The 15,252-nt window shown below is 40.2% G+C and overlaps 1 protein-coding gene across 21 annotated transcripts in view; it reads right to left on the reverse strand.

The window, feature by feature from the left end:
• The window catches only part of THRB (thyroid hormone receptor beta), a 371,044-nt gene that overhangs the window by 23,017 nt on the left and 332,775 nt on the right, over window positions 1–15,252 (reverse strand). For all 21 annotated transcript variants that reach the window (XM_077865408.1, XM_077865416.1, XM_077865411.1 and 18 more), the window contains 3 exons: window positions 11,477–11,577; window positions 6,388–6,535; window positions 3,318–3,523 (listed from right to left, as the gene is read on the reverse strand). In XM_077865408.1, the coding sequence (XP_077721534.1) occupies window positions 3,318–3,523; window positions 6,388–6,535; window positions 11,477–11,577 (455 nt within the window). The remainder of the gene's footprint in view (window positions 1–3,317; window positions 3,524–6,387; window positions 6,536–11,476; window positions 11,578–15,252) is intronic.

A 15,252-nucleotide genomic window follows, 5' to 3' on the forward strand; every position in this document is an offset into this window, starting at 1 on the left:
GGATTCTTAATGTCCTTGCAGGAATAATTCACCACTCAGTCAATTTTTTTTCCCCTGAGCATAAATACTCAATCAGAGTCACCCTTCTGCAAGGGGTATGTGTAAATATGTAAACTGGCTGAGACACAGGGCTTAACTGTACTTTCTCTGAGGATCGGCCAGTGGAACTGTACATTCTGTTTAACAAATATTTATTAAGTTCCGTTCTGGTTATCTATGCTGTGTAACAAACTACCCTCAAACTTGGTGGCTTAAAACAACAGATTTTTACTGTTACTCAGAGTTGATGGGCTCAGCTGGGTGGTTCTCACTTGGGGTCTCTCATACAGTTGTCCTCAAAAAGCCCCAGAGGCTGGTGTCATCTGCAGGCTTCTTTACTTATACGTCTGCTGAAAGGCCTGGCACCAGATTCAGCCTTAAAAGTCACTCTTCTAAAATCTGTTGCTTAAAGGAATCACACACCAGCCCATGTTCAATGAGAGAGAGGAATAGACTTCACCTCTCCATGGGAGAGAATAAACTGTGCATATATAGGAAAGAAAGAATCTAATTGCAGCCATCTTCGAAAAGAGCTACCTACCACAAGTCTTAACCACACATGTGATTGACACTGAAGTGACCATACTGAATGGAACGTGGTCCTTCCATTGAGGAGATGCAGGGGCGGTCCGTTCCAGGCATAGAAGGGGATTGGCTAATAGAAATGAAGCTCATTGTAGAGACAGATGGGACCGTGGAAGTATTCTTATCTCCCGAGCACACCTCTAAGAAAAAATGGCCTGGAGAAGCAGTTATTTGTATTTGGACCAAGAGGGGCAATTTCTTGAACAGATCAAGGATATACAAAATATACATTTGACATCAGCTCCGCCACGGGAGGGAGACGAGTGGGTAAACAGTTGCTTTGTAAATGTCAGCTTCTAGAAGAGAACTCTTGTTCCTTGATAACTTCATGGCTCTGACAATAACCTAATGGCAAATCATCCTGTGCCATACTTTCTTTGGTTCTTTCTATAGATGATCAGACTGATGAAAAGCATGAGGAACCTTTGAGCTAAAGGTGCAGATCTGGTTTTAATCATTAGCAACTGAGTCATCTTTGCTAAAGAAACCACAAGGCATGAAGAGATCTGACTGTATTTTACCATCCAGAGTTTGTTTCTTAGCTTTCAAATGCAGCTTATATCACCTCCTCAGAGAGACCTTTCTGACCACCCTGTTCAGAGAAGTGAACTTCAGAAAAGTCTCTCTCCACTTCAATTCTCCATCACCCTGTCTCATCGTGATGTTTGTTTCCCTCATGGCACACATCACCATCTGCACTCATCTTGTTGGTTTAATCCTCACTGCCTTTCTCCCTCCACCAGAATAGAGCTGACTTATTCACTTCCTGGCACTCAGTAACTGCTCAGTGAGTGTTGGTTTTTTAAATAAAAGAACAAATCTTTAGAGTCTGGAAAGAAGCACCCTTGTGACCACTGAAATGGGTTTAGTTAGGATAGTATTCATTTTCCTTTTGGAGTAGAGAAAACTGAAGTATAAAATTCCCTAGAAGTTCAGTTGTGCTTCCAACCCTCCACTTTACTTGGAATTCAGCTTGATCACTACCCTGAAATCAGGCCTGGTAGTGGTTTCTACAATGTCCATTTATGGCTCACACATTTGGGGAAGAGGACAGATTTAGGCTTAGGGTAAGCAGGACCCTATCTAGCTAGGCCCCAAATATATTGGATTAAAGTTGATCTATTTATCTGTCTTTCTATCCAGAATTCATGTTTTCTAATTCCTGGCAGATATATCAGAGTAGGCCTAAGGATTCTAGTTCAAGGCACAAAGAGGCTGCCCCTCCAAAGACACATGTCTTTCAAAGGCTCTTTGGGTTTGTGTAGGTGGCCAACTTGTGGCAGCATGGTGACCAAGAGCATGCAGCTGGAGCTGGGCTGTGTCCATTACCGCTACTTACCAGCTACAGAGCTCTGTTAAGTTTCCTTAACTTGTCTGCCTTATTTCTATGCTTGGTAAAATGGAGATTTTGCCCATATCTACCTACACGGTTGGCATAGGTTAATGTATGGTAAGTGCTTACAATAGAACCTGGTACTTGATAAGAATCATCTAATGTTTGCTAACGTTACTGTTTATGGACACATCACAGGTGTGTTAGAACCTGCTCTTGACAACAGCGAAAGTAACTGAGGGCAGGTGGAGTATGGGTAAGCTTTTTCTTTACAAAAATTTTCTTTAAGGCTTTTGTTATACTGTTTTCATGAAAAAACTATCTCCTAATGATGGTGATGAAAACCATCTCCTTATAATAGTGAAAAAACTATCTCCTGATAAGGACAATTATACACTGTATCTTCTTGTTCAGGTGGGAAGGAATGCTAATGTAACCTGGAGATACAAAGAGACCCACAGAATATCTGCTGCTGGGGCTCAGTGAGGTGCTTATAAAGGGTTCCATGCCATAAACTAAGGACAAGGTCAGTCTCTGAGATGGTCAAACACCAGCTGGTGGTGGTGGGGTGGGGTAGTCCACCTGGTAAGTGGGTGGACAGCCTAGACTTCTAGGCCTGGCTGCCACTCTAGTAGTGTGAATTGGCCTTTGGTTTGGTTTGCATACCTGTAAAATGGGGAGATAGTAATTCCAGCCTAATCCAAAGCATTGTGAATAGGAAGGACTTTTATAATGGTTAGGTTTTATAAAAACATCAAACATTGATCTTCCAAGGACCTGGAAAGGCCTATTTTTTCTATATATCTCCACCCCAAACTCCCTCCCTACTCCCTATTCCTCTTGTCTTCCTGGACTCGAGTTCATTTATTTTAAGCTAAACATGTTGACGTCTATTCAAAAAAAAAAAATACATTTGAGATACAGGACACTTCATTCTAGGGATTATTCTAAAGGGGATATCTTGGGGTGAGTTTAGGGGACTAACTACATAAATGGGCATCTAGGAGAAGAAATGGCTATAAAAGAGGGGGAAGCTGGCAGGTAAAGAATGTAAGTTACTAATCAATTGATTCAGGGCTGGCCTTATAAACAGTAAAAGCAAACAGACTGTGTGGCCTAAGAAACTGCTTTAGAATTTAGTGACTCATAAGCAACAGATGGGACAAATGACCTTTGTGCTCAGATAGACCTGGGTTCAAATCCTGACTCTACAAGTCACTTGACTTCTTTGGAATGCAGTTTCCCTATCAGTAAGATGTGGGCAGTAACACTGGCATCCCAGGGTCATGAGGACTGGGTGAGTGGAAGCAGAAAATGTGGAGCATGCAGCTGAATATTTAGCTGCGCCCGAGGACCTCACCAGGAATTTCCGTTTCTGCTTCCAGTGGCTGCCTTGGGCATTGGTGGCCACATGGGCTTCTGTGACAGTTTTGATGAGCTCCCACTCCTCGTCCGTGGGCTCTGGCTTGTGCCCGATGGATTTCTGCAGCTCTTCCCGCCGTCTCTTCTCCCGGTTCTCCTCAATCAGCTTCCGCTTCGCCAGCCTCTTGCTGTCATCCAGGACCACTGGGAGGGGAAGAAAGATGAGACGAAACACAGGGATGCTCCCAGGCATGCGGGGGGCTGCATGTGCACCCCAGGGACCACCCAGGTGCAGATGGCTGAGCAGGTCCTGCAGGGTGGGTCACGCTGGGATATTTTCTCCCCTCAGCAGCAAACTGCCACTGCCTGGCTAGGTCAAGACCTAGTGCCAAACTCCCGATGCCTGGCCAGCTTTTCAAAACAAAGCTCCGTGGCAGGGGAGTTGGACAGTGGGCATCCAAACTCCACAGGTGGCCCCACATAAGAATTAAGCCGAGGGGAGCAAAATCTGTCCTACCCACAGGTTCCCAGATGAGTCTGTCTAGCCAATCATCTGAATTCACTCTTAGGGTCTCTGTAGCCCCTCTCCTGCCCTCAGATGGCTCTTAGTAAAAAGAACTTCAGATCAAAGTTCTAGAGCAGTAAATAGGAGGCTAATCATCTCTTCCTTAGATAAAAAGGACCCCAACTCTTCATTAGCTCCCTCCAGGGCTCACTGGGATGAGGCTGGGCCTATCTCAGGCTGCACAGGTACTCCTTTGCTCTAGTCTCTACCTGGTCTACCCTCAATGGTGGTTAAAGAGCCCAGGCTTTGGAATCTAGAAAGAGCTGGGTTTGAATCCTGACACTACCACATTCTAGCTGTGTGACCTCTGGCAAGTTGCTTAGGCTCTTTGAGCTTTGATTTCTTCCTGTGTGAAACAGGATCAACAATAAACCCACCTCACAGGTTATTCAGGGTGATGATGCACTACAAGTGGTCAGTAAATACAGCCATGACTTTTACTACTTTTGCCAAAGGGAAGTAGGAAGGGAAGGTAATAAGAAACCTCTACTTCTGTGGTTATTTTCCAAAACCAAACCATTTTACCAGACTCTTAGTAACTTTCAATGGAATGGAAAGGCTCAGGTCTTATGCTACTAAGTCATAGTATTTTAGAACTGGAAAGAACCTCAGGTATTATCTAGCCCAACTCCCTCCTTCCACAGAGGAGGAAGTTGATCCAGAGAGATCATGACTTGCCTAAAGTCACACAGCAAGTTCATGGCAGAGCCAAGGCAAGACCCAGGACTCCTGATTCCAGTTCTACAACATCATTGTCCTAGGGCCATTTCTTGATGAAGGTGTGACCTGGTAGGAAAAGAAAAAAAGCAAAAATAGCAGGAGGAAGAGAACCAAAAGTACTCAGCTAATCCACAAACAGAATAATGAAGCCCCAGATTGTCTAGATTGGATTGATCATCAAAGACAGGTCAGTATTTGTAAATGTGGGAAATGTGAATGAGCCCTGCTGGGTCACTTTGGTTCCCTTATTAAAGGGAGACAAGGAATGGGCTCTACTCACAGCCCTATTTCTCAAATGCTTCCTCTGTTCCAGGGATTGTTGCATTTGACATGCATTATCTAATTGAATACTGAAAACAACTTGCAAGGTAGGAGATGATTTCACAGACCGGAAACCCAAGGTTAGGTCTGCTGGTCACACAGCTAGTAAGTGGCAGATATGGGACTCCAACAGTTTTTCTGATCATAAAGCCTGAGCTCTTACAATGCCTCGCAGGGTGCATTCAAAATTAATTTCCACCCAGTCCAGAATAACACTGAGCTTTTTTAACCTTATAAACATTCCTATTTTTAACTTCTCAATCCAACAATAAAATGGATACTCAATAGTAACAGTCCCCTACAGTGACACATCTAAATATTCGGTTCCAGGTCAATCATTTTCACATATCCTTATCAGGCATATTGTTAGCAATGGCTAAAAGTCTTTAAAAGATGAAGACAACACACTCAGCCAGAGGTGGGGATTAACCCAGGATTTCCTGCTTAAAGCCCTCACGCAACCTTCTTTTTTTTTTAAAGATTCTGTATTCTGTCTTCTTTAATGGGCAAAGTAGGATATTTCACAGAGTTTTTTTGTTCTACTTGAGAGAACCCTGTTTATTGCATAAATGGGAGCCGTGATTATTTCCTCTCTCTTGAGGAAAATCCTCATTGCTCTTTTCTTTCTCTCCTTTTTTTTTCCCCTTCTTTTTCTCCTTCTTTTTTAAACTAAAAGCTGGAAACTTCCACTGAGGGGCAAAAAGCTTATGGCACTAGAAATCATTAAGCCTGATGCCTGGCAAAATGGAGGCCACACATTGTGAATGACACAATTCTTATTTTATTATTAATTAAAATGATTGGTGTAAATCCCTTGCACAGTGAGGGAAGAAGAGACCTACTCCAGTGGCTAATCTCACCACCATATGCTGTGGCACTTTGAAAACTGGGTAGGAGGACTGGAGCTTAGAATGTTTTTATGGGCTAAAAATATAACAAACAACCAACTGCAGGATGACTCATGTGATAGCACTCGACTTCACATTCTTTAAAAATTACTGAACACGATGTTTTCTGCCAGTGCCCCATCTCCAAAAATGTCCACAAAATAAATTCCTGTCTCCGCTTTTGAAAAATATTAGGAATAGTCTGTGAGGTGCTCACCACATGAATGTTGTATGTAAACTACACCTCATCAAGGTGAATGAACAAGATTGCTCATTTGTCATCTATTGCAAACAGAGTACTGCTAACAGTCTTACAGACAGGATAGGGATAATTTAATCACTTCCCCTCATGTGTTGTCTAGATACTTTGAGAGTTAGGAGTTGATAGGGAAGGGGTAGGATGGAAACCACCTAGCAATGGCTGGGAGTAAGGGGTCTGTGGGAGTGAATGCTAGGTGTCTTCTCTCTGTCCTCATGGGTTCCTGCTTTCTTTTCTGCCTGGTTGATCTCCTTGAACCAAACCTTTCCCCAATCAACACTCCTTGAATATGAAACAAAGGAAGAAGATTACTTACAATCTGTTGCCATGCCAACATAGATGCATTTTTTAAAGCGACACTCCTGGCACTGATTTCGCGTAACTTTGTCTATGACACATTTTCCTTCATATTTACAGGAATAGGATGGATGGAGATTTTTCTGAATGGTTCTTCTAAAGAAACCCTACATGAGAGAGAAAGACCCAAGACAACATTTTCATATTTTCTAGAAACAAACGAGTCCAGAATTTTGTGTCCTTATAATGGTGATGGGTTGTTTCGGATCTTACCTGTGTATGGGCCGGCAGCTCTTACCTATTTACACATAGGACAATTAGCCCAAACCAAATCTAAAGAACTCTAAATCTGAGCTGAAGGAAATGTCTAGGACTACAGAGTCGGTATCTTTGTGGCATCTAGTTAGGAAAAGAGGTTAGTGGGAAAATCTAGTGTTCATTTTTATTTTTTCTAAAAAAATTAGTTACATTATTTCATTTCATAGAGTGCCAGAACTGCGTTGTTAAATGAAACTGTGAAGAACCTTGCTATACTTTGTCTCGGAGAATAAAGGAGCAGGAAATTTGTGATACTCTCTTAATTAGTTAATCATTTAATTGTTTAGTAATTAAATGGATGCATTAAATGGTCTTTAGAGACTGAGTTTAATTCTTGTTTTTGACTCTTGAAATGTCCATGACCAACTCAGATAACCCTTGAAACAACAGTATTTGGGGAGTAGAAAATACCAGACTCACCACCCAATTTTTCTCAGTGCTCACTGCATTGGGGTTTTTCCTTTCATAGTACTCTTTCCATCTGGTGTTGGTAGACATATATCCTAAAGTTACAAAGGTGTCTTCCTCTCTGAAGGCACAGGAGGGGGCTACCATAAAGGGTGCTGAGGATGCCATTTAGTCCAGGTTTAGATGACATAAACCTTTATAGCAGAACCTTCCTGGACATGATACTCCAGTCTTGGCTATGGTGCTTCTGTATTGTGGGCACTAGTGATGACAGAGAGTGTGCACTTATTGTAAGGGGCACAATGCAAAGTGCTGTAGATGCCTTCCATATCTTTCTGTCCCTTCTACAACCTCATGAAGCAGGTACTCTTAATATCTCCATGGTAGGGATTAAAAAACAGCCTCAGACAGGTTAAATAACTTGCCCCAAATTGTGTGGTGAGTATATTGTGGAACTCAGCCTAGATCTCAGTAAGATTCCAAGTCTTATTTACTTAACTGCTTATAAGATATGAACTGAATCCAATTTTACTGTATTATTTAAATGTTTGAGATGAGCAGATTATAAATAGTGCCCTCTGCCTTTGTTTTATCTGTTTTAGTAGACTAGCAAGGCAAAAAACAATTTTGAAGGATACTGTCTACTAAAGCTTAAAGAGGCCTCTAACTTTGTTACGTAAATAGGGACTGACACACAAGCTGGCCTAGATTAGGCCCAAATTTGAACGATCCTGCTGAACTTTCCTTGGTTTTGATTATGTACATACACCACTTGCATATTAAACACTCAGACATAGGAGCTTCCTTATAATGAGAAGGTCAAAGGTATGATTTTATATGGTGCAAAGCAGAATAAAATGGAAAACTGACATCCATGATGGAAACTGATGGACCTGATTTGGGGGCATGGGTGCAAATCCCTTATCATTTCTATTGTTCAAGTTCTAACAGGAAAACTGCCCCATTATATTTGGGTTTTCCTTAAACACTTAAGTCCATCAGTTTGAATGATATTGACAAAGTGTTGTAAGATTCACTCAATCACACACGGGCAGCTTTTTGAACATGCTGGCAGTGTTTCCCTGAGTATTCAAGGTGGGCAAAATCTGCCAGAGCATGAATGTCAGGGCATGCCGTAGTACTGAAAAGCAAGCTGCCCTGTGAACCTCTCTATTTCTACTGCCCTCTTCCCAATTCACCCTTCATGGGTCACCCCTGCCTGGAGAGCAAAAGAGACCTGGAGATTCCTGGCAAGAAGATATGTGTCACAGAAAGGGAAGAGAGAGGCTGTGTAGCATACCTCCTTCTGGAGGCACCCAGAGATGGCAGCACCAAAGTCCAGGGCTCAGGGAGAATGTGCGTTGCTATGAGGATAGGAAAATTGTTGGGGACATCCTTTTCTCACACATACTCTGATGTCGACGTATGTTCTAGAAGGGGGGTGGAGCATACTGAAGAGTCAGACGATGCTAAGGAGAGAATGAGCTGTGACATACCAGATACTGGTATGTATTTTAAATTTTTTTTTCAAAAGGCTACCCTGTGAACTTTTAAATGGAATGCATGAAATAATTTATACTTTGCTTCTGTCGAGAAAGGTGTTGAGGTAGCAGGCCCTACTATTCATAGCATCATCTTTTCTGTGACTTATCTTTGATGACTTTTCTCAGGCACTTCATGGACCAAATCCCTTTTAAAATGTTGGCTTCCCCCCTGAGTTATAATAAAAGCATATTTGACACATGATGAGGGATCACTTTGTTTAAGTAAATGTAAAGATACTAGATCCCTTAATTTTAAAAAAGCAACAAAAATTAACTTCTGGAATTGAACTGAATAGAAAATGCATAATATAGTCTACCTACAAAAATCTTGTTAGAGGAGAGCTAATAGAAGACATGTCTCAGGAACTAAATGAGGCCAATATTTCATTGGTGATTTGTTGGTGAGGAGAGGTTTTGCTTTTATGAATCAACATCTGACAGGTTTCCCTGCATTTTGAGAAGAACTGGATCCACTCTTTGTGGTCCAAGATGATGCACTGATTGGTGTGGTAAGGAGCTAAGTGACACTGGGCTGGTTCAATATTTGGGCAACTATTGAAAGCTATGGCTCTTCCTTAAAAATAACAGTTTGTTGTGGGGAAGTATCAACATTATTTCTATAAAAGATGCATAAAAACTGGTTCATCAAAACAGAGAAAACAGCTCCAAAAGATTTTTGCTGTCTTCAGGGCAGCACCCCAGGTATGGGGTAGAAATATTTTTAATATGCAAGTCTGAATAAACAGTATGAGAAACATAACATTTTTCATCTTTGGCCACTCTTAAAAACTGTGTTTCCTTTGAAGAACTCTGTTGTCTTTTTCCAAGATACTCTGTCTTTATATTAAATGCATGTTCTGCATAATTACCCTGGGAAAACTGCTTTCTAATTTTATGATGGAGGCAATCCTAGAAAACAGGATTTGATCTGAGATAAAGGCATAGGGGCTGAAAAATCTAGCTTTTTGCAACACGATTTCTTCTTTTAGGTAAACCTCAGTTGCATCAGGCTTCAAACATCCTGTGATCTTGGGAAAAGAGGCTAGTGGATTTCTTGATCATCATGAAGGCATACATGAAGCAGGGACACGGATTAATAGGCTTGGCTCTCCCTTTGTTTAAGTCAGTCACTAATAAGCATTAAGTTCTCTGTAAGGCACATTCGGTCTTTAGAGTCACTTTGGGAGTTGAGTATTAAATGGAATTTTCATTAGAGTTTCTCCCAGAATTTAAAATTTGCCATTAGGAACTGATTTAAAAGAATCTCAATGCTGCATAATCAGGTAGGCAAAGCTTTCTGAATTGGGGCTAATTTGGAAAAAAGAAAGGCCTGTTTGAATTACTGAGCTTTCAGAATGAGAGAATATATCTAAAGTAATGCAGTGTTATTACTTTCAAATCAAGCCAATAAAACTATGCTTTTAAGAGACAGTCTGCAAGTCCCCCAATTAATAAATAGTCAAGATTTACTTGTATTCAGTTCCATTAAACTCTTTAAAACATTATTTTCATGGATGTAATAGCCATCTTTAGCACGATCTTTGTTAAAAGGTACGAATTCCACATCAAAGGGGTCTGGATGAATGAGAGCACACACCATCACATTATGAAAGTCTTGCAGATATAGGGCCTTGGGAACTTGGAAACACCCCGATATGCCCTGATTGCAATGGATATATCATTTCAACACTTCCAGCAGGCGTCTGCTAAGTGTTTCTGAATTTCATGTACAAAATATAGGGATTTGCATGGAAGATCTTCCACTAGGGAAATGGAGCACCTTACCTTGAAACCAAGCTACGATGCTGATTTTGGGGGTCTAGGGTCAAAGGTTAGGAGGAAAGGAAGGTAGTTGGAGGAGGGGAAGAAAGAGGAGGAGCTGAGGTAGGTGATAGAGAGGGGGGAAGACTGAATTGTTTTACACAATTTAATACAGTCTTTGCTTTAGGGTTTACATCTTGTGATCATTTAGTTTTAAATATAAAAAGTAATAAACATTTACCAAGTAAACATTTAAGAAGTCTTTCTCTGACTTAATATACTTCCTCATTTATAAAACATTAGCTGAATGCTGGATCTAGCACTGGGTTAAGCTTTATCTATTTCTGTAGTAGACTGTTTTCTAGGCTAAGTTGTTGGACCAAAAGATATTTGCCAGAAAACTTATCTTAATTCTGATGATGAAGAGTCTAAGTAGGCAAATTTAGTCTGACTTTTGGGAAGTGAACTGTTGATCACTAATGTATCCTTGTCAAGTATCTCCTGAAGATGGGTCTGTAGAGCATAAAATTAGCTGATGGATGCCCAGAATTTACTTACTGGCTGAAGGCTGTGCGGAAAGCCAATTTGGACAATTTCAGAACATAATTAAGTCTAAGTAGCCTCAAAGATATTCCCTAATGGAACCCTTAAAAGTGAACATATTAAAAATATAAAAGTGAGCATATTTACTCAGATTAATAGCATGTGGTAGAATGAATTTCGTCTCCTCAACCACTGGAGATAAAGGAGGAGGAGAAATGGTTATTTCTTGGGATAATATAAAATATCTATGCATTTTTAAACTCATGGTGAGAATATTAATTTCTTTTCATCTTATTAGTTTTCTCCCTGTCTTAAAAGCCAGACATTATACTCTTGCAAATTCATGTAGTTATTTTTGATTTGGAAAAAGTCAATAAATTCAGTTCTTGACCATGCCAAAAAATGACGAGGACAGCCAGACACCTGGATGATCACAGGCCGTGAATGTTGGAATTTGGTTCTAATTTGAACTTAAACTTCATGTTGCATTCTGGTGGGATCCTGGGAAGGGGACTGGAGCTGGGCTGAGCTTACCTTGCAGCCTTCACACGTGATGCAGCGGTAGTGATACCCGGTGGCTTTGTCACCACATACTACACATAGCTCGTCCTTGTCTAAGTAACTGGGGATGTACCCTGTGAAGAAGGAAAAAAGAGTAATGTGAGGAGAAAATATCATGCTAAAGTCAAAGACACACCATAGTTTGGCAGAGGATAAAAGGAAGACAAGAGGTAAGGCGCGTGAGGGAGGAGGCAGGACCAAATTGTTTTATACACTTTAATCCAAATTTTGCTTTAGGCTTTACATCTTATGATCATTTAGTTTTAAATATAAAAGGTAAATAAAATATTTAACAAGACAAAATTTAAAGTCTTTCCCTGACTCAATATACTTCCTCCATATCTTATATTTATCCACTAACTTCTCTCACGTGTACAGAGTTGATACTATGCCCAGGATTTCAGAATGCCTTAGAAATAGGTGTGATCACTCTTGCTGTGCAGGTGGGAATACTCATGAAAACTGCTGGAGCCAATGAATCATGCAGAGAGGCCAAGATCTGAGACATCTGGAGTGCTCTGGGTTCTGAAGAACACAATCTCTCTTCCAAGGCTTATTTTGGAATTTCCTCTTAGAAGACTGGATCTGCTTTAGAATCAAGGCACCATGCAATAAATTCAGGAAACATTATGGTTCAGAGATCATCAAGTATTTGAGGTGAATAGGCTTTCAGAGGTTTGCTTGGCCTACCTCAGGGTCATACTACAAATTAAGGCAGAGGTCTTCTAACCAGATCTTCTAACTTCCAGTATAAGTAACGCTGGTCTTTTTCTTAAAATAGGCAGTTAACTTTAAGTAGAATGAACAAAGCCATCTAAAAATTTTTTTTGAGTAAACTTGTGCCATTATGACACAAAACCTGAGAATGCTGCGTGGTATGAAATAATGGAGGCTATTTATTAAGAAAAAAAGAAAGTCCAACCACGATAACTCTCTGTGTTAGTGTACTATTGTTTATTACTTTAAATTCCGTGGCCCAGGAAACTAAAGTTTAAACACAAAAACAGGGATGCCTGGGTGGCTCATACTTGAACGCCTCCCTTTGGCCCAGGGCGTGATCCTGGAATCCCAGGATTGAGTCCCACATTGGGCTCCTGCATGGAGCCTGCTTCTCCCTCTGCCTGTGTCTCTGCTTCTCTCTGTGTCTCTCTTGAATAAATAAATAAAATCTTAAAAAAAAAAAAAAAACCAAAGCAGAAGCAGCCTACTTCCCACTAGTCTTTGCCTCTTTCCCTTCATTTGTAGACAATGTCCAAATATAAGAAATTGATTCTAAAGGGCAAATTCAGTTTCATATGGTATCAGTGGTTTACCACTGAAGCACATATCTTTAGGTGAGTGCAGAAATCAAAACAAAATTTGCTCTGTTGGGATGTGGATAAGGGAAAGGCTGAGAAAATAAAATCATTCCTTTTCCTGATCATAGCCCCTTATGAAGTTCCTTGACTTGATAAACTCTTACTGGTTTCAATAAAGATTAGCCAGGTTGAAATGACAGATGACTTGCTGTATGTTTTACCATGACATTTTCATAGGCCTTTTATTAAACTAGGTCACAGAGGGCTTACATCCCACAAAAAAAACCACAAAGGAGATAGAAGAAAATGAGTCCTTTTCACAATTTCTTAGAAATTACTTTGCTCAGACTTTATTTTAGAAAAATGGCCCCTTTTGGGAGGGAGACAAGTGACTTCAGAGTGAGATCTGGTAATGTACAGGATTATCTTCTTAAATATCACAGCTTTTCTTAGTTTACTTTTGCATCATGCAAACCATGAGTCATCTGTTGAATTTGTTTCAAGAGTTTCAAAACTTTCATCAGACATTTTTAAAAAGAGAATTCTGGGAGGGATGTGGACAGAAAAATAGGGGACTGGAATGATTTGTGTGTTTATTTAATCATTCATCTATTCATAGGTTCAGAAAACATTTATTTAGCATGTACTATGTGCTTAGCACTGTGCTTGGTACTGAGAATATAAAAACAAATAAGGCATGGTTTCTCCCCCTGGTAAGCGTACGTGTAAGAAGCTGAGTTCTATACTTCCAGTCCGGGTCATTCCTTAATGTGAGAAAAGGTGAATGAAGGAAAGAACATGAAAGGTGCTGAACTCCACTGCAAGGAAATGGAAAGTCCAAATCACAAGGGGACACCACTCAACTTAGGGTGGTTATAATAAAAATGACTGACGATAACAAATGTTGGTGAGGATATGGAAAAATCTGAAACCTTACATATTGCTGGTAGGAATATAAAATGTGCTTTAGAAAATAAAGCACATTTTGGCAGTTCCTCAAAAGGTTAAACATAAAGTGACATATGACCCAGCAGTTCCACACCTAAGTGTATAACCAGGAGAACTGAAAATACATGTCCACACACAAATCTGTACATGAATATTCAAAGAAGCCTTATTTAGAATATCCAAAGGATGGACACAACCCAAATATCCATCAAGTGATGAATGGATAAACAAAAGGTAGTATACTCATACAATGTAATATCATTCAGCTGTGAGAAGGAATGCTACAATATGGATGAACCTTTATAAAATGAAAACATTATGTTAAAAGAAAGCAGCCAGACATGAAAGGCCACATATTGTATGATTTCATTTCTATGAAACGTCTAGAATAGGCAAATTCATAGAGACAGAAATTAGATTAGTGGATGACAAGGCCTGGAGGGTGGGGAGAGTCAGGAGTAATTGCTAATGGGTACAGAGTCTCTTTTCATGGTGATGAAAATGTCCTGGAAAGAAACAGTACTGATGGTTGCACAACTCTGAATATACTAAAAACCACTGTTTTTCATGGATAGGTTTACACTTCAATGTGTGAATTTTATGGTATGTGGAATAGGTTTCAATAAAGCTGTTACTGCAAAAACAAAGAAATGAAGGAAATAAAAGAGAACATTTCCATTTGACAAACATTTATATGAGTATACTATGTGCCAGGCAATATGCTAATGATCTAAAGATGGCTAAGTTTTCATTATTGGGCTTGAAGTCTGAAGGTGTACCTGAGAAGGCTAAAGATCTCAGAAAAGATTTCTGAAAGAGGTCATAATGCAGATGCAGGAGTCCAAACTTCAGGCCTAATGAAAACTGCATTAGAAAGTTTGATTTTTGGTAAAGAAACTAAGATTCCAGTCAGATTAAAACGAAGACATCCAGATTGAAGCTCATCCAAGACCTAATGATCTGGGGACATGCAGGCTCACTAATCAACTAGATTTGGTCTTTCTTTGCTCTGATCACTAGGTTCAATACAGTGAGACAGGACTAAAGAGAGCTTAAGGGCAATACCATTTTCCCCACAATATAGACATGAAAATCACTATGACCAGGCCAGTGTGATTCAGATACCATCACCAAAAGTGGAGATTTGCAATCTGAATTTTATACATTGTGCTCTGCTTTCTACTTTGGGCTATATAATCCATTACACTCAAAAGAGTGTTTGCTTCCTGGCTAGGTTTCTCATTAACCCCAAGTCCCAAAGTTGTATACCACTGTCTGGTAGGTAACTGATGGTGCTGTGGTTCAAATTTAATAGGTAATCTGTCAACATCTACAGGAAAACTCACTGGGGATTGCTTTATTACAAAGAAGAAGTCCATCCATAGGAAGAAATAACACAAAATATTCTGACAGGGATCTGTGCCCAGAGAAATAACTAGTTACCAAATGTGGGGGGAGGGTCATAGGGGAAATGATCAAAGATACTCTGAACTTAACACCAAT

The sequence above is a fragment of the Canis aureus genome, chromosome 22 (assembly GCF_053574225.1).
Source record: "Canis aureus isolate CA01 chromosome 22, VMU_Caureus_v.1.0, whole genome shotgun sequence".
NCBI lineage: Eukaryota > Metazoa > Chordata > Mammalia > Carnivora > Canidae > Canis > Canis aureus.